The sequence below is a fragment of the Oryx dammah genome, unplaced genomic scaffold, assembly GCF_014754425.2.
Source record: "Oryx dammah isolate SB20612 unplaced genomic scaffold, SCBI_Odam_1.1 HiC_scaffold_25, whole genome shotgun sequence".
NCBI classification, from domain to species: domain Eukaryota; kingdom Metazoa; phylum Chordata; class Mammalia; order Artiodactyla; family Bovidae; genus Oryx; species Oryx dammah.
This window is the reverse complement of record NW_024070209.1, coordinates 1,614,971-1,632,819: the sequence shown is the minus strand read 5'-3', so window position 1 is coordinate 1,632,819 and position 17,849 is coordinate 1,614,971. Positions and strand designations below refer to the sequence as shown.

At 46.9% G+C, this 17,849-nt stretch overlaps 1 protein-coding gene and 1 non-coding gene across 2 annotated transcripts in view; both read left to right on the top strand.

The window, feature by feature from the left end:
* Nucleotides 1-17,187, top strand: part of LOC120883517 (two pore calcium channel protein 1-like) — a 43,878-nt gene extending 26,691 nt beyond the window's left edge. The window contains exons 9-18 of the mRNA XM_040267546.1: nucleotides 40-184; nucleotides 2,328-2,513; nucleotides 3,807-3,868; nucleotides 5,307-5,394; nucleotides 6,804-6,873; nucleotides 8,120-8,339; nucleotides 8,547-8,637; nucleotides 12,052-12,165; nucleotides 12,344-12,468; nucleotides 16,549-17,187. Of these exons, the coding sequence (XP_040123480.1) occupies nucleotides 40-184; nucleotides 2,328-2,513; nucleotides 3,807-3,868; nucleotides 5,307-5,394; nucleotides 6,804-6,873; nucleotides 8,120-8,339; nucleotides 8,547-8,637; nucleotides 12,052-12,165; nucleotides 12,344-12,468; nucleotides 16,549-16,679 (1,232 nt within the window). The 3' untranslated portion in view covers nucleotides 16,680-17,187. The remainder of the gene's footprint in view (nucleotides 1-39; nucleotides 185-2,327; nucleotides 2,514-3,806; nucleotides 3,869-5,306; nucleotides 5,395-6,803; nucleotides 6,874-8,119; nucleotides 8,340-8,546; nucleotides 8,638-12,051; nucleotides 12,166-12,343; nucleotides 12,469-16,548) is intronic.
* Nucleotides 11,353-11,461, top strand: LOC120852399. The gene has a single exon (XR_005718570.1). It is a non-coding gene; the product is annotated as a U6 spliceosomal RNA (small nuclear RNA).
* Nucleotides 17,188-17,849: the final 662 nt, after the last annotated feature.

Here is a 17,849-nt window from a genome sequence, read left to right as displayed (position 1 = left end):
CACAGCGGCCCCGTACTGGGGGGTCGTCTTTCATTGCAGACAAAATGAACTTTCTACGCTTGGCTGACCTCCTCAACATCCGGGTGGTCACCATCAACATCAAGAAACACCCACTGGAAACTTGGATGCCTCGGGTATACCAGTCATCCGCAAGCCTCTTGGTCCAGAAGATGGTTCAACACAGGCAAGTGAGATGGAGCTGGTTTTCTCTGAAGTTGTTTTCAAAGTAGTGGAATCAGTTAGTGCTGTCTGGACTGAATACATTTCACTATTGAAGCTATAAGTCACCCCCTGCTTGCTGTGTTTGTTTTTTCAGGGAGGCATGGAAAGAATTTTGGACAAGCTGTGTTTAACCTTAGCCAGAGGCCAGGCTTTTAGATTACACTTCCTTCTTCAATTTTTTTTTTTTAATGCTCAAGAGCCACAGACTGGCTGTGTTTTCTGAGTCAGTGAAGTGAATCACTCTCTGACTTCAGAAAGTTCCAGCCCTATCAGAGTCATTAGGAAGTTGATGGCAAGTGTATTTTGACTCTGTAAAGTAGGTGGTAGGAAGACGTGAGTTAGCATCACTGGAATGACTGTTAAGAATGTCAGTTGAATCTTTTATTCTCAAGTAGATGGACTTGGTGAAAAGCGACTGATTGGAGAAGACGCTGATGCTGGGAAAGACTGAGGGCAGGAGGAGAAGGTGGGGCAGACCGATGGTTGGATAGCGTCATCGGTACAGTGGACGTGAGTTTGAGTAAACTCCTGGAGACGGTGAAGCACAGGGAAGCCTGGAGTGCTGCAGTTCATGGGGTCGCAAAGAGTCAGACGTGACTGAACAACTCGATGGACTCTAGCAAGAGTCCTCTATCCTGGTTGGAGACCTTATTTTTACTACGTGTTGCCTGGAATACTCCTGTCAGCAGAGATTCCCCCTCTTGCCGTCTTTGAATTTATTGTCTCATAAAAGTGAATGATGGGACGCCCCTGGTGGTCCAGTGGTTAAGAGTCCACACTCACAGTGCAAGGGACCAGAGTTCTGTCCTTGGTGGGAACTAGATCCCACGTGCCATGTCTAAAGATCCCGAATGCTGCAAGAAAGATCTAAGATCCCACGTGCCACAGCTAAGACTTATTGCAAATAAATATTTTTTTTAAAGAAAGTGGTGGATTCATGTCAATCTATGCCAAAACCAATACAGAATTGTAAAGTAAAAATTAAAAATAAATAAATAAATAAATAAATAAAGTCAATGGTTCAGAAGTCCTTGAAAGTAGCCCAGCCTATGATGCAGGTAAATATCCCTTTCAGTGCCCATATTCTGTATTAACCAAAACCCTCTGTGTAAAGGGTCCCTTCCATTCATCTCAACATTGAGCTACAGATGTGTTTCACACGATGGATGTTTGTGTGTCCACACGTGGCATCCAGGGCTGGCCCCTAGAGGCTGAAGCTTCCCCAGAACAGTGGGCTGGGACTCTGTCTTCCTGCAGCCACGTCCAGGATTCACCCAGGAGCACAGCACACAGATGCTTGCTTGGGGCAACCTGCTCTGGCATTGAAAAGTTGATGCTGAGCCCAAATACCACATTTTGAGCCCAAATATCACATTTTTTTTCATCCCTTTTCACCCCTGACTTGGTGAGAAAATAGGACATGTTGACTCTCTGGAAGTTTTGTGTGTGTGTAAAGCGACTATATCCCAATTTTAAAAAGACACATAAGAAGACACATACATACACACTGGATTTCAAAGACTTCATACCAAAAAAGGATGCCAAATATCTCGCTTGTAATTTTTATGATCATTAAGCAGATAGTAGTTTGGATGTACTGTGTTAAATAAAAAATATTGTTAAAATAATCTTAACCTGTTTAGAAAAATAAAAGAGAATTTGGTTTAAAAAAAGAAAAAGAAGTTTTCAGGAGCTTTCTTAGCAAAAGATTCCAGTTTTCCAGGGACAAGCAGTGGAGATACAGTGGTTCCTAAACCTTCTCCTTGCCCCCTGATTCTACTGAACCTTTCCTCTGACCCAGCCGCTATGCTGGAAAGGCGAACTTGGGAACACTAGGCCTTCGTCCTGCTCCTTCGCTCTGTCTTCATTTTCTCCTTGGCAGGAAAGCCTGGGAGACAGGTGAATTTCAGAGCCCTGACCATGCTGGAACCTTTCTTTCCATGAGGGGTGAGTGTGTGTGTGTGTTGGTGGAGTGGGAGGTGGTGAGTGTATCACGTTCATCACATTGACAGGAAACACATCTGTCCCTGGAGGACTCTAAAAGTGCTTTTTTCTTTTTTAACTGCAATATATGACAGAATCTCTTCTTTTTTTCCTCCTGCCAGGATTTTTGTCTGGGTTTACGATGTCATCATTCTAATAAATGCCATATTCATTGCTTTGGATGAGAAAGACTCCTTAATTTCCCATGCAGAATGGCTTTTTCTTTCTCTGTATATCATTGAGATTCTCCTGAAATTGTACACGTATGAACCCAGTGCTTATTTTGGAAGGAAACAGTTCTGGAACTGGTGAGTCTGTGTGTTTTTTTGTGGGTGGCCGGGGGACCATGGGTGAAGACGGGGCTTCCTGTCACACTGTGGGAACACAGCTTCTTCTGCCTAGTTTTGAGCGTTCTTTTTTGTTGCTTTTTGCTCATTAGTCTTGTTTTGTTTTTTTGACCATGCTGCAGAGCATGAGGGATCTTGGTTCTTGGTCCTCCCAGGAATCAAAGCTGTGCCCCCTGCAGTGAAACTGTGGCATCTTAACCACTGGAGTTCAGGGAAGTCCCCAGGCTTCTTATAATGAAGTCTTAAGGACATGGGAACATCTGGTTGTCAGAGCTGTGATTTATGATGTCAGTTCGAATGACTGGCTAAAATTAGAATCACATCTTGAATTTGAAAAGGAATCTTAGGACACACACCCAGTGAGACAGTTCCCTCCAGAACTACCGGGACCCACACTCATCTAGTCTTACTATCAGAAAACATGGCCTGCATGGCAGGATGATGAGGACCTTAGCGAGCTCTTTCCTGGGCTAGATGTGTCTCTGTGACCTTCTGTCCTCCAGGCTGTGTACCTCCTGGCCTCAAACCATCGTCCACATGCTGCACACCATCTCAGGTGCCACTGAGTGTCAGGCATCATGGAACACCAGCTTTAGGAGGACACAGTCTGGAAAGTTGGATCTCTGTAGTCACTACTTTCAGTGCCAAGAAACTCACTAGAGTTCTTGTGTGGCCCAACAGGAGGGACCTGACCAGTGTTGTCCAGGACCATGGCACTTTTGTCAGAAAGAAAAGTAATGGCATGATGAATTTCATCTTTAATTAGAAAGTTGCAGAACCTCCCTGGTGGTCCAGCGGTTAAGACTCCATGCTTCCAATGCAGGGGATGTGGGTTTGATCCTGGTCAGGGAACTAAGATCCCTCACGTTGCTCAGTGTAGCCAAAACACAAAAAGGAAAAAAAAATTTAAGTTACAATGCATTTAGTAAAATTAATGCCAAGAAAAATTATACTGTGTATTCTGAAAATGTGTCAGTATCCTTGCAAGTATGTAGCTGTGTTGGAAGGCAGAGTGATATGAATTAGTTGATTTCTATAGATTTCCTGGAATGTTCATTGGTGCAGCCAGTCAGTGATCAACACAGTGTTGCTTTCTTTGTATCTGCTGTCCTAAAAATCATGGAAATCAGTCTGATGCCTGGATCTTGGCTTTCCCTAGGAGATTGGATTCAGCATTTTCTTAGGATTCACTGTATCCTGAGCTTGACAGACCTTTCCCTTGATTCCTTACTGATGTTGCTTCTTCACTGTTAGGTTCGATACGTTGATCATCATCGCAGCCCTGCTGGCCACTGTGGCCAACACCACCATTCAAGGTCAGTGTCATCACCCACTCCCAGCTTCTCTGCTTCCTGGATCATGCGTTCAATCAGTAATCTTTGTAGAACATCCATGGTGCACTCTTAGGTGTTTGCAGCAATGCAGAGGGGATGAAGGAGAATCAGTAAGAATGTCCCGTGTTCTGGAGAGGGATGGTAGCTTTGTCTGTGTTTAGCTGTATGGTGGTGGTTGTTCAGTTGCTCATTTGTGTCCAACTCTTTGCGACCCCATGGACCACAGCATGCCAGGCTTCCCTGTCCTTCACCATCTCCCAGAGTTTGCTCAGACTCACGTCCATCGAGTCGGTGATGCCATCCAACCATCTCATCCTGTCGTCCCCTTTTCCTCCTGCCTTCAATCTTTCCCAGCATCAGGGTCTTTTCCAGTGAGTCAGTTCTTTGCATCAGGTGGCCAAAGTATTGGAGCTTCAGCTTCAGCATCAGTCCTTCTAATGAATATTCAGGGTTTATTTCCTTTAGGATTGACTGGTTGGATCTCCTTGCTGTCCAAGGGACTGTCAATAGTCTTCTCCAGCACCACAGTTCAAAAGCATCAAGTCTTCAGTGCTCAGCTTCTTTATGTAGAGATTCATGTGCAGGCATCATCATACCAAACAGTCACCTGGTTATTTCTCCCAAACTGCCCTTGGTCTCAGGGCTCACCCTTGACCTTCTGCCCATGCTGGCCTCTGGCCCCAGACCCAGTTGTGGCGCCAGCCTCTGCCCACCATCCTCTCATCCTCTTCCTTCCACCCTCCTCTGACTTCCCCACATGTGCCCTCAGCACCTGCACACTCCTTCCTGTAGAGGCAGAGAAGATTATTTACAGATAAAGCAGGTTCTCTTTTTTTCTCAAATGTTTATTTATTTATATTTCTTCATTGCTGTGCGTGGCCTTTCCTAGTTGCAGTGCATAGGCTCATGGGTTCTCGTTGCAGTGGCTTTTCTTGTTGCAGAGCCTGGGCTCTGGAGCACAGGCTCAGTAGTTCTGGCATGGGCTTAGTCACCCCGTGGCATGTGGGATCTTCCCAGACCAGGGACTGAACCCATGTCCCCTGCATTGGCAGTCGGATTCTTAACCACTGGATCACCAAGGAATCCCAGACAGAGTAGCTTAACCTGACTATGAAATGAATGCTGGGGAGAAGGGCTTGCTGAAATGTGTTCCGTAGCACGGGACCCACAGTAACTTCTTGACGATGGTCTGAAGTCTGGTCCTGCACTCATGAGTCTTTGCTCTCGGGCTGGCAGGGCTGCTCAGCTCGCTCTGATCAGCTTGCAGAGCCCTCCCTTCCTATTGCTTGGAGCCATCACCCTGTTCTTGAAGTGAAGTGCATATTTCCCCAGGACCCACAGAGTCTCAGGCGTCGTTCAATTAAGGGACAAGCTGGAGGCTCAGAAGGAACAATGAGAGTTGACTGTGTTCTTTTTCCAGTGAGAAAATACAACAGTCAGCAAGTACTGGATATTGTCTTGATTTTGAGAATACTCCGGCTCTTACGGGTCATCGTCAGCATTCAGAGGTACGGATGAAACCATGGGGAACCATTGCACCTGAATGGTTTCCCCTCGGGCTTGCCAGAAACCATCCTGCCTGGGAGCTAGAAACACGCCCACCTGTGTCCCCAGGGTGGAACTTGTATAGAGGACCTGGGTTCTCCGGGGGCAGTGAACGGGGGCAGTGGGCAGGGGCAGGGAGCCTGTGAAGATGCTGAAGGGGACCCGTGGCAGCTGCCTGAGAGCAGGAAGTCAGTCCATCACTTTCATCCGCCTGACCTGGTCCCCCAACTGTGCTTGCGTGTCATGACGGCAGCTGATGCTAACAGTGTGATAACCATTGTCTTACTCTTGTTCAGTCCCTGTCGTGTCTGACTATTTGTGACCCCATAAACTGCAGCACTCTAGGCTCCCTGTCCTTCATTGTCACGCCCATTGAGTCGATGCCATCCAGCCATCTCATCCTGTTACCTCTTCTCCTCCTGCCCTTAGTCTTTCCTAGCATCAGGGTCTTTTCCAATGAGCCAGCTCTTTGCATCAGTTGGCCAAAGTGTTGGAGCTTGTTAAATGCTTCCAATGCTTGATGTAGGGGCTTTAATGATCCTGAGTTCATGGGTCATGACATTGAAGCTCAGAGAGAGTGAGAGGTTTCCCCAGTGAAACACAGCTAGAAAGAGGCAGAATTAGGGCACAGACCTAGGAGTCTGATCCCCAAGCCTGGAAAAGCCACTCTGTTTTGGATAGGCTAGGTTCCTTCCTAGGAGTGTAGGGGGATGCCTCTATTCCAGGACTGGCCTGCTACCCCACAAAATACTCACTCTTTCAACCTAAGTCTCCAAGGAAGCTTTAATCCAGACTGGATTTTTGATGAAAAAGGTGGAGGAAAAAATCAGATGAGACTGTATGGTTTTTCTTTTTTTTAAAATTTTTTGTTGTTGTGGACCATCTTTAAAGTCTTTATTAAATTTATTACAATAGTATTTCTGTTTTATTTTTTGTTTTTTCTTTGGCCACAAGCCACGTGGAATCTTAGCTTCCCAACCAGGGATCAAACCCTCACCCACCTGCATTGAAAGGTAAAGTTTTAATCGCTGATCCACCAGGGAAGTCCCAGGCTGGATGGGTTTTCAGCCTCAATACCCACCTTTGTCTTACTGGTGAAACTGATTATCTTTCTCATGTTTTTTTTTTTTTTTTTTTTTTTTAACTGGCTTGCTTTGCTCTAGGTGAAATACAAGTTAACCACCTGCTGCCCCTCCTACCCAGTTCGGTAGATGGACTGACATTGACAAAATTGTAAAGGCAGATTCTTAGCGGCATTTAGAGAACAGATCCAGGACAGGAGGGAGAGGCATTAAACCAAAGGTGCTAGGATGGTGTCAGTTTTATTCTTACCTGCCCTGTTCCTTGTGTCCGAAACGTCATTTTATCCCAGGTTCCGAGTGATCGTGACCACCTTAATTAACATTGGCCCCACAATGCTGACATTCGGCGGCCTGGTCTTGGTGAGTGTTTTCTTTCTGATCCACGTGAAGCAAGTGGTAAGACGTTCAGTTTTTAAAACTTACTTACTCATTTCTGGCTGCACTGGGCCTCCGTTGCTTTGCACGGCCTTTCTCTAGTTGCGCCGAGCTGCGGCTACTCTCCGCTGCGGTGGGTGGGCTCTTCATCGTGGAGGCTTCTCTTGTTGCAGAGCACAGATTCTAGGGCTTTGGTAGTGGCAGCACCAGGGCTCATGAGTTGTGGCTCACGGGCTTTAGTTGCCCAGGGCATGTGGAATCTTCCCAGACCAAGGATCAAACTGCGTCCTCTGCTTTGACAGGCAGATTCTGAGCCACCGTACCACCAGGGAAGTCTAAGAGATTCATTCTTAGCAGCTCTCTCTGAGCCTTATTTTAAGTGAGGGAAAGAAAGAGAGATGAAATCAATGAGTTCAGTGGTTTCTAGGAGCCATTTTTAAAAATATCAAATGTGTATAAACGTCAGGCATTTATACCTGCAAACAGTTCAGGTACACTGGCTGCTGTAACGAACACCCCAGCCTCAGCAGGTTAATCGTGTCCCAGTTTTTCTCACCCGCAGTCCAGGGGGTATTCCTAGCCCTAACCACCAGGTGGTTCTCAGGGATTTAAGCTCTTTTCAGTGCATGGCTCTTGTATCTGGATTGTTTTTTAAACTCTGCTGGGAAATCGCTATACAATATGACAAATATGCCCAATATGACAAATATTAGAAATTTAATGAGTCGGGCTTTCCAGTTGCTCAGCAATAAAGAATCCACCTGCCAATTCAGGAGATGTGGGTTAGATCCCTGGGTCAGAAAAACCCCCGGAGAAGGAAATGGCAACCCACTCCAGTATGCTTGCCTGGACATTCCCATGGACAGAGGAGCCAGGTGGGCTGCATTCCATGGGGGTCACAGAGTCAGACAGGAGTGAACAACAGTAGCAAATTTAATCCCCTGACTTGTTAGCAGCATCACTTTGACTTTGTAAATGGAAACTCTGGGAGAGGTCAAGGTGTGGTCCAGCCAGTTGTGTCTCCTGTCCCTGAGCAACCCAGTGTTCGGTGGGCAAACCCCAGCCACCCTTTTCCCTGATGTTGCTGGAACTCATGGCTAGGGGGCAGCTGTTCCTGGAATGAGGGCGGCAGCCTTTTCTGCTGGCTGTTGTCACGTGGCCCACCCCTGTCTATGTCCTCCTGCCTCCCCTCACCCCGCGCGCCACCCCATGACCCTGCCGCCCACCCTAGGTGGTCTACTATGCATTTGCCATCATTGGGATGGAAGCGTTCCACGGCAAAGTCCACTTCCTGGACCCCGGTTCTGGCAGTCCTGATGCCCTGGTGTGTGGGAACCCAGCCTTAAAAGACTCAGCCTTTGCCCGAGGCAGGTACTGCAAGAACAACTTCAACGACCTGGCGTCCTCACTCATCCTGCTGACGGAGCTCACCGTGGTTAACCAGTGGCACGATATCCTTTCTGAGGAGGAGGCGTGGTGGGGGGTGCTCGGAGCAGCTTCTGGGAGGAGAAGGAAATGGGAACCCGCTCCAGTGTTCTTGCCTGGGAAATCCCGTGGACGGAGGAGCCTGGCGGGCTACAGTCCAGGGATCGCAAAGAGTGGGGCACGACTGAGCAACTAAACTACGACCTCGCAGGTTTGGTGCCTTAGCTTTGCACTCCTCGCGGACGGCTTTGCCCTCGTGACACACCAGGCAGCAAAGCTGTATTTCATCGGCTTCCACGTTGTGGTCGTCATTCTCATTGTGAAGTGAGTTTGCTCCTGCCAGTGGGCCTTTCCAGATCTGCCCCCAACCACCACCCTCAGACCTACAGCCGCTCGCACCCTCCTCCTCCCTGGCTCCACCCTGGAGTTCCCTGAGGATGGGTCACGTCTCCCTTGCTAGGTGCCCAGGACACCAGAAGGGAGGCGTCTAACTTCTATTCATACTTGTGTTCCTCAGTGTCAGCCAGCCGTGCATATCAATGTGTCATATACATCTCATAGCCTCACAAGCTGTTTGGGTCAGAAGGGCTCTGGGGTCCTGGTGGGTCTCCCTACCCTTCCCCACTGGGATGAACGTCCTTGTGAATTGCATCCACCCTCTGCTGGAATCTGCCCAACTCCTGGGACTTGTTACAACCTCAACGAGCTAGTTTCCTTGTTGTCCAGCTCTGGTCCTCACCTGTCCTTGCACAGGTAGAATGGAAAGGTGCCACTGGTTAACTCTCCTCACTGGTTCCAGTTCTGTCCTGATCTGTCTTCCAGGGGTGGGGGAGCTCAGCCACTGTTTGAAAGGAGTTATGACATCTCAGCGCTTCAGAGGGCTTTCCTTCCAGCTTGCCGATCTCTCTGATTCTAGTTCCATTGTTCCTTGTGGGAATCTGAGTCCCCTTGATCACAAGTTTTCATTTTTTAAGTAACCTTGGTCATTTGTTTATCCATTGGCTGTGCTGGGTCTTGGCTGCTGCTCAGGCTTTTCTCTGGCTGCAGCAGGTGGGCACTCCTCTCGTGCTGGGCTGTGGGCTCTCATTGCGGTGGCTTCTCCTTCTGCAGCAGGCGGGCTCTAGGGTGCGTGCACTTCAGTGCTCGTGGCCTGTGGGCTCTAGAGCACAGGCTCAGCAGTTGCTCCGCAGCATGTAGGATCTTCCCAGATCAGGGGTCAAACCTGTTTTCCCTGCATTGGCAAATGGATTCTTTACCACTGAGCCACCAGGGAGGCCCTTGATCGCTGAGTTTTTTCCCAGAGATGTTTTGTGGCTGTTGTACCCTTCTCAGCGCCCAGGGCACACAACTCTTGGCGTGACAGCCCAGCCCCGGGCCTTGTTACCTCAAGGCTGCTTTGGCCACCAGCCCGCTGGTTTTGGCTGAAGAACGTCCCGGTAGAGGGAGAAGAGGGGAAGAACCGCTCAGCGCTGCTGGTCCTGCACAGTCTGGACAGAACGTGCAACAGGAACAAGAGAAAAATGCCTCCGAGTGGCTCTAAGAGAGATTTTCAGAATGCTGGGGTGGGCCGGGGCACCGTGAAAGGCTGTGGGGGTTTTTCTGCTGCTCTCCTCCCCAAGGTGCGAGGAGGTGATGGCAGCCGGGGCTCTGGCAGCACTGTGTCACGTCGGGGTGGTGAGGGGCTGGGATTCCCTGCTCACAAACTGACGGGCCACGGTGCATGCTGTGTGTGTGTAGAGACAGAGTGTGACACCTAGGGCCCAGGGCAAAGAGAGCTTATTCCACATGGCAGAAGCTGTAGCCAGAGCGATACTTGGGTCTGTTCCCTGAGCCCGAATCCCGACTAAGCAGCGAGAGGAGGGCCAGCTGGACGGGCTAGATTGTAGAATGAGAAATTCAAAATGAGAAAACTCGAATCTGTATATCTGGGAAGACCTGCCCATCCTCTCCTCTGGAGAGAGAGAGAAAAAGAGAAATACCTTATTTTAAAACCTTTTCCCTTGTATTGGAATATAGCCAGTTAACAATGCGATAGTTTCAAGTGAACAGGCGAGGGACTCAGCTGCGCATGTGTACATGTCCATTCTCCCCCAAACCCTGCTCTCCTCCAGGCTGCCCTGTGACATTCAGCAGAGTTCCCTGTGCTAGATGTGTGGGCCCCTGTTGGTTTTCTGTTTTATTTTTTAAATTTAATTTATTTTAAATGAAACAAAGGTGAGAATTTTTAATGATAAAGGGTACAATTCCCAAAGAAGATAGAGATCATAATCTGTTAGACACCTTAACAGCAAAGAAACAAAGATACATAAAGCAAAATCAGAAGAAATATAAGGGAAAAGAAAAAATATATAATCATAGAGAGACATATTAACATTTCTCTGAGAATATATCAAGTGCAGAAAAAATAAGAACAGGAGCATCTTGAATGATGTCATTAATAATTTAAATATAGTAGATTTATATTTAATTTATAGTAATCATATCCTACACAAACATATTAAAAATTTTGTTATCTCATATGTTGTTGTTAGACGTCCAGAGGACACTTAGAAAAACTGGCAAAAGGATAAACATTACTAAATTTCAAAAAGTTTATCTATGTTAAATACAGCAGTGTACATGTCCATCCCAGACTCCCTAACTGTCCCCCCCATTCTTCCTCTCTGGCAAGCATAAGTTCATTCTTTAAGTCTGTGAGTCTGTTTCTATTTTGTAAGTAAGTTCAAGAAAGACCGTGTTTTCACTCTTGAATGTAAGCAAGTCTCAGGGGAGGAGAGGTCTTTGCTAGCCACAGTGATCTCTGGGGAGGAGGCAGCGCCAAGCTTTACTACCATGGGACATGTCCAGAGGCTAGTGTACTGGGTTGGTCAAAAAGTTCGGGTTTTCCATAAGTGAATTTTTTTTTACAGTTAACACATCCCTAAATTGGCTCCCAGTGCCTTTGCTCCAGGATCCAGACTGTGCAGAAACATGAGACATTCGTGGAGAGTTGTCTATCAACCATTATTTGGCCTAAGCTTCCCCTTAAACTGTATTTTTGTGCTTGGTCTGGCAACACTTGTAATAAAATTAGAACCATATACAAAGAAGATTCACATTGCCTCTGCACAAGGATGACACACAAATTGGTGAATCATTTCATACTTTTGCAGTATAGGGGTAGGGGATTAAGAGGTACAAACTGTTACATATAAAATAAGATACAAGGATGGGCTTCCCAGGTGGTGCTAGGGGTAAAGAACCTGCCTACCAATGTAGGAGATGAAAGAGATTCGGGTTCGATCTCTGGGTCAGGAAGATCCCCTGAAGAAGGGCATGGCAACCCATTCCAGTATTCTTGTCTGGAGAATCCTGGTGGGCTACAGTCCTTAGATTCCCAAAGACTTGGACATGACTGAAGTGACTTATCATCAGCTACAACACAGGGAATATAGTCAGTGTTTTATAATAACGTAACTGGAATATAACCTTTAAAAATTGTGACTTAAAAAGCCCTCTATTTTCTTAATAGTCACTGTTTAAATAGGATGTAGAGGAAGAACGATTTTCCAAATGAAAGCAAGTTGTGCCCAACGCTTGAAAGACACGCTGCCATTTCTTCTTCATGTTCTGTTTTCTTTGCAAAGATGGGCAGCCTTTTTCTCACTTGGGCTTGAAAACCCTTTGGCATTACGGTTTCCCATCACCTAGACCATGGCTGACTCAACATAACACCCTCTGCCTTTTATTCTTTCTCAGTATTTTCATAGCGTTCATCTTGGAGGCGTTTTTTGTGGCATATTCGTTAGAAAAGAGTGACGTGGAAACTGCCATTGAGAAGAAGATTCAGGAGCTTGGAGTGGGGGTCCAAGAGTGAGTAGCAGTTCCTGACACGGCTCGTGGACTTTGGAGGTGGGGTGTTCTTGGCAGGGTCCTGACCACCTTTAACCCCCGAGGTCCTGCATGGCTGGTGTGGGGCCATGGCTGGGAGGACAGAGAGGGGCTCAGCTGAGGGACTCGGCCGTGTTCATACATGTCTTCCTCCCTGAAGGGAAGACATGAAGGACGGGGGGCTCATTGACAACATGGACGCCAAGGACAGTGGCTTCAGTGCGGATGAAGGAGGCAACAAAAAGCAGGCCTTGAGAGGCCTGTACTTCAGAATTGCATCCAAAAGTAAGTTTAACCCAACCCGAAACTGCCTCTGATCCATCCTTCTCATAGCAGCTGCTGTGATGTTTCCAGAATGTAAACCTGACCTTCAGGGGCTTTCTGTGGGTCACGGGTAAAGACCTGCCATGGGCTTGGGGGCCCCATATCTGGTTCCCTTGAATATCTCAGCCCAGGAGCCCCTATGCCTTTGCCCTTCAGCCCTGCTGGCCCTGCTTCCTGGGCTCCCTTGCTCCATCCTGCCACAGGCCCTTTGCACATGCTGCTTTCTCCCCATGCTCTCATCCCATCCACCCCTCCTTGCCTAATCAAGGCCTCTCCTCCTACAGGTCTCTGCTCAGGTAGTACTGCCTTGGGGAAGCACCCTGGACTCCCCAAGAGGTGCTCCTGGGAGCTCCCCCCAGCTTTCCTCCCCCATCTTTTAGCACAGGTCAGCTGCACGTTCACTGCTGAGTGACTGCCTGGTCACCATCTGTCTTCTCTGCAGACTCAAAGCTCCACAGGTGCAGGGCTGTATCTTTTTTGTTCTCCATTGTATCCCTAGGCGATCAGTGGAGAAATAACTCTAGAAAGAATGAAGAGATGGAGCCGAAGCAAAAACAATACTCAGTTGTGGATATGACTGGTGATGGAAGTAGAGTGCGATGCTGTAAAGAGCCATATCGCATAGGAACCTGGAATATTAAGCCCATGAATCAAAGCAAACTGGAAGTGGTCAAGCAGGAGATGGCAAGAGTGAACATTTTAGTGAATATTTTAGGAATCAGTGAACTAAAATGGACTGGAATGGGTGAATTTAACTTAGATGACCATTATATCTACTACTGTGGGCAAGAATCTCTCAGAAGAAATGGAGTAGCCATCATGGTCAACAAAAGAGTCCGAAATGCAGAACTTGGATGCAGTCTCAAAAATGATAGAATATTTGTTCATTTCCAAGGTATACCATTCAGTATCAGAGTAATCCAAGTCTATCCTCCGACTAGCAATGCTGAAGAAGCTGAACAGTTCTGTGAAGACCTACAAGACCTTCTAGAACTAACACCCCCCAAAGATGTCCTTTTCATTATAGGGGAATGGAATGCAAAAGTAGGAAGTCAAGAAACACCTCGAGTAGGCAAATTTGGCCTTGGAGTACAGAATGAAGCAGGGCAAAGCCTAACAGAGTTTTACAAGAGAAGGCACTGGTCATAGCAAACACCCTCTTCCAACAGCACAAGAGAAGACTCTACACATGGACCTCACCAGATGGTCAATACTGAAATCAGATTGATTATATTCTTTGAAGCCAAAGATGGAGAAGCTCTATACAGTCAGCAAAACAAGACCGGGAGCTGACTGTGGCTCAGATCATGAACTCCTTATTGCCAAGTTCAGACTTAAATTGAAAAAAGTAGGGAAAACCACTAGACCATTCAGGTATGACGTAAATCAAATCCCTTACAGTAGAAGTGACATTAGATTTAAGGGATTAGATCTGATAGACAGAGTGCCTGAAGAACTATGGATGGAGGTTTGTGACATTGTATAGGAGGCAGTGATCAAGACTGTCTCCAAGAAAAAGAAACGCAAAAAGCCAAAATGGCTGTCTGAGGAGGCCTTACAAATAACTGTGAAAAGAAGAGAAGTGAAATGCAAAGGAGAAAAGGAAAGGTGTACCCATTTGAATGCAGAGTTCCAAAGACTAGCAAGAGAAGGTAAGAAAGCCTTCCTCAGTGATCGATGCAAAGAAATAAAGGAAAACAATCGAATGGGAAAGACTAGAGATCTCTTCAGGAAAATTAGAGATACCAAGGGAACATTTCAAGCAAAGATGCACACAATAAAGGACAGAAATGGTATGGACCTAACAGAAGATATTAAGAAGAGGTGGCAAGAATACACAGAAGAAATATACAAAAGAGATCTTCACGACCCAGATAACCATGATGGTGTGATCACTCCCCTAGAGCCAGACACCCTGGAGTGCAATGTCAAGTGGGCCTTAGGAAGCATCACTCAGAACAAAGCTAGTGGAGGGGATGGAATTCCAGTTGAGCTGTTTCAAATCCTGAAAGATGATGCTGTGAAAGTGCTGCACTCAATATGCCAGCAAATTTGGAAAACTCAGCAGTGGCCACAGGACTGGAAAAGGTCAGTTTTCATTCCAATCCCAAAGAAAGGCAATGCCAAAGAGTGCTCAGACTACCCCACAATTGCACTCATCTCACATGCTAGCAAAGTAATGCTCAAAATTGTCCAGGCCAGGCTTCAACAGGACATGAACCCAGATATTCAAGCTGGTTTTAGAAAAGGTGGAGGAATCAGAGATCAAATTGCCAGCATCCATTGGGTCATCAAAAAAGCAAGAGAGTTCCAGAAAAACATCTACTTCTGGTTTATTGACTACGCCAAAGCCTTCGACTGTGTGGATCACAACAAACTGTAGAAAATTCTTAAAGACATGGGAATACTAGACCACCTGACCTGCCTCCTGAGAAATCTGTATGCAGGCCAAGAAGCAACAGTTAGAACTGGACATGGAACAAAAGACTGGTTCCAAAATCAGGAAAAGGAGTACGTCAAGGCTGGATACTGTCACCTTGCTTATTTAACTTCTATGCAGAGTACATCATGAGAAATGCTGGACTGGATGAAGCACAACCTGGAATCAAGATTGCTGGGAGAAATATCAATCACCTCAGATATGCAGATGACACCACCCTTATGGCAGAAAGAGAAAAAGAACTATAGAACCTCTTGATGAAAGTGAAAGAGGAGAGTGAAAAAGCTGGCTTAAGACAGCATTCAAAAAACGAAGATCATGGCATCTGGTCCCATCACTTCATGGGAAATAGATGGGGAAACAATGGAAACAGTGAGAGACTTTATTTTGGGGGGCTCCAAAATCACTGCAGATGGTGACTGGCAGCCATGAAATGAAAAGACACTTACTCCTTGGAAGGAAAGTTATGACCAACCTAGACAACTTATTAAAATGCAGAGACATTACTTTGCCAACAAAGGCCCATCTTGTCAAAGCTATGGTTTTTCCAGTAGTCATGTATAGATGTGAGAGTTGGACTATAAAGAAAGCTGAACACTAAAGAATTGAGGCTTTTGAACTGTGGTGTTGGAGAAGACTCTTGAGAATCCCTTGCACTGCAAGGAGATCAAACCAGTCAATCCTAAAGGAAATCAGTCCTTAATATTGGAAGGACTGATGCTGAAGTTGAAACTCCAATACTTTGGCCACGTGATGCAAAGAACTGACTCATTTGAAAAGACCCTGATGCTGGGAAAGATTGAAGGTGGGAGGAGGAGGAGATGAGAGAGGTTGAGATGGTTGGATGGCATCACCTACTCAATGGACATGAGTTTAAGCAAGCTCCAGTAGTTGCTGATGGACAGGGAGGCCTGGTGTGCCACATTCCATGGGGTTGCAAAGAGTCAGACACGACTGAGAGACTGAACTGAACTGAACTGTATTCCCAGGGCCTCACAATGTGCCTGGGACACGGGGTCATTAACATCAGCTGTTTAATTACTTTACTGACTCGCAGTGAATTATGGATTGACGGAGCAAACCCAAGGGGGCTTCCCTGGTGGCTCAGTGGTGAAGAACCCGCCTGCTAGTGCAAGATATGTAGGTTTGATCCCTGGGTTGGGAAGATCCCTTGGAGAAGAAAATGGCAACCTGCTCCAGTATTCTTGCCTGGGAAATCTCATGGACAGAGGAGCCTGGTGGGCTACAGTCCACGGGGGTACACAGAGTTGATAATACTTAGCAACTAAACAACAACATTGAGTGAATGCAAACCTGTCTGAATCCCACCCGGGGCTTTGGCGGGGACACCGTATTGTGCAATTAGACACAGCACAGCATAGATGCAGGGCAGAGTGGGGCGGGCACGCCACCCCAGAGGTGGTCCTCCTGCCTCCTTCAAGGAGGACCTTCTCCTTGGTCTGCAGAGCCCCCGCGGGGGTTGGGAGCTCCGTGGGATGGCCTCCGAGGTGGTCCTTCGGGAAAGCCCACCTCTGAGGGGCTGGGTGCTCCCCTCCCGCCTCCCAAGTCCGGTTCCATGTGCCCTTTCTCCTTCCTCCCAGAGTACAAGACGGTGGACACTTTGTTGCAGCAGATGTTTGAGTCTGAAATAGCTCCAGAGGGAAAAGACCCTTCCTTGGAGAAGATTCTGAACTTCTCACCCAAGAAGGTCAATTTTGATAACAGTGCCTGATCCCGAGCCTGGGAATCATCCACGACTGGAAACCAAGATAAGCTATCGTTACTGTTCGTGTTTCCTACCTAGAGGTTACTTTCTCAGCCCGGGCTCCCATCTGTGTTTTGATAAGATTGTGGATCGCCCTGCCTGTCCTGAGTCGCTGGTTCTGTGTGGTCCCACTGGGGTCATGCTTAGAGCTGATCATAGGAGTAAGGAGAGGAAAATCTGTAAGGTTTGTGAAGGGCATTGCTCATACATGTAAGTACTTTTGATGGATATGGAAAAGATTTTCTTTATTTTTATATGATACTTTGCTAAATGAATACTGTGCTGTGGTGTTACTGAATGAGTTTAAAATACCGAAATATGCTAAAGGAACACGTCCTAGTATGATAGCTTTTAGATGCTGTGTTTATTTGAAATGAAGAACAATATGAATGTGAAGGTCAAATTCTGTCACAATTGCTTCTTTTTCAAGGGAGCCTCTCAAAGTTTCTTGAATTAAATTACAATTATAGCAAGATTTTGAGTCAGTTGCTCCCTGAGGCCATTTTCCCCAGTTTCAAATCTCTCAATACAGCAACCTACTCCTTCTGGGAAATTAAAGGGTTTATTTTATTTAAAGGGCTTCCCTGGTGGCTTGGATGGTAAAGAATCCGCCTGCCAAGTAGGCGATCTGAGTTCGATCCCTGGGTCGGGAGGATCCCCTGGAGGAGGAAATGGCAACCCACTCCAGTATTCTTGCCTGGAGAATCCCATGGATGGAGGAGCCTGGCAGGCTGCAGATGGGAGTCGGAAAGAGTCAGACAGGATGGAATGACTAACGTTTTTCATTTTATTTAAAGCATTTTTAATTGTGGGAAAATAGACAACATGAAATTACCACCATAACCATTTCTAAGTGTACAGTTCAGTAGTTTTAAGTATATTCATGTCATTGTATGGCAGACCTGCAGAACTTCTCATCACCCGGAAGGCAGCTCTGCACCGTGAGGCCGTAACTTCCTCAGCCCTCCCCCCTAAGCTCCCACTGGCCACCATTCTGTTTTCTGTCTCTGAACCTACCGCTGATCACAGCTGCGTCCTGAGTAAGTCAGTCCTTTCCAGAGGCGTCAGGGCAGGATTCCTGGTTCTTCTGTGTCACTGGCCCTGTCCTGAGCAAGGGGATTGGCCGGCGAGCAGTAC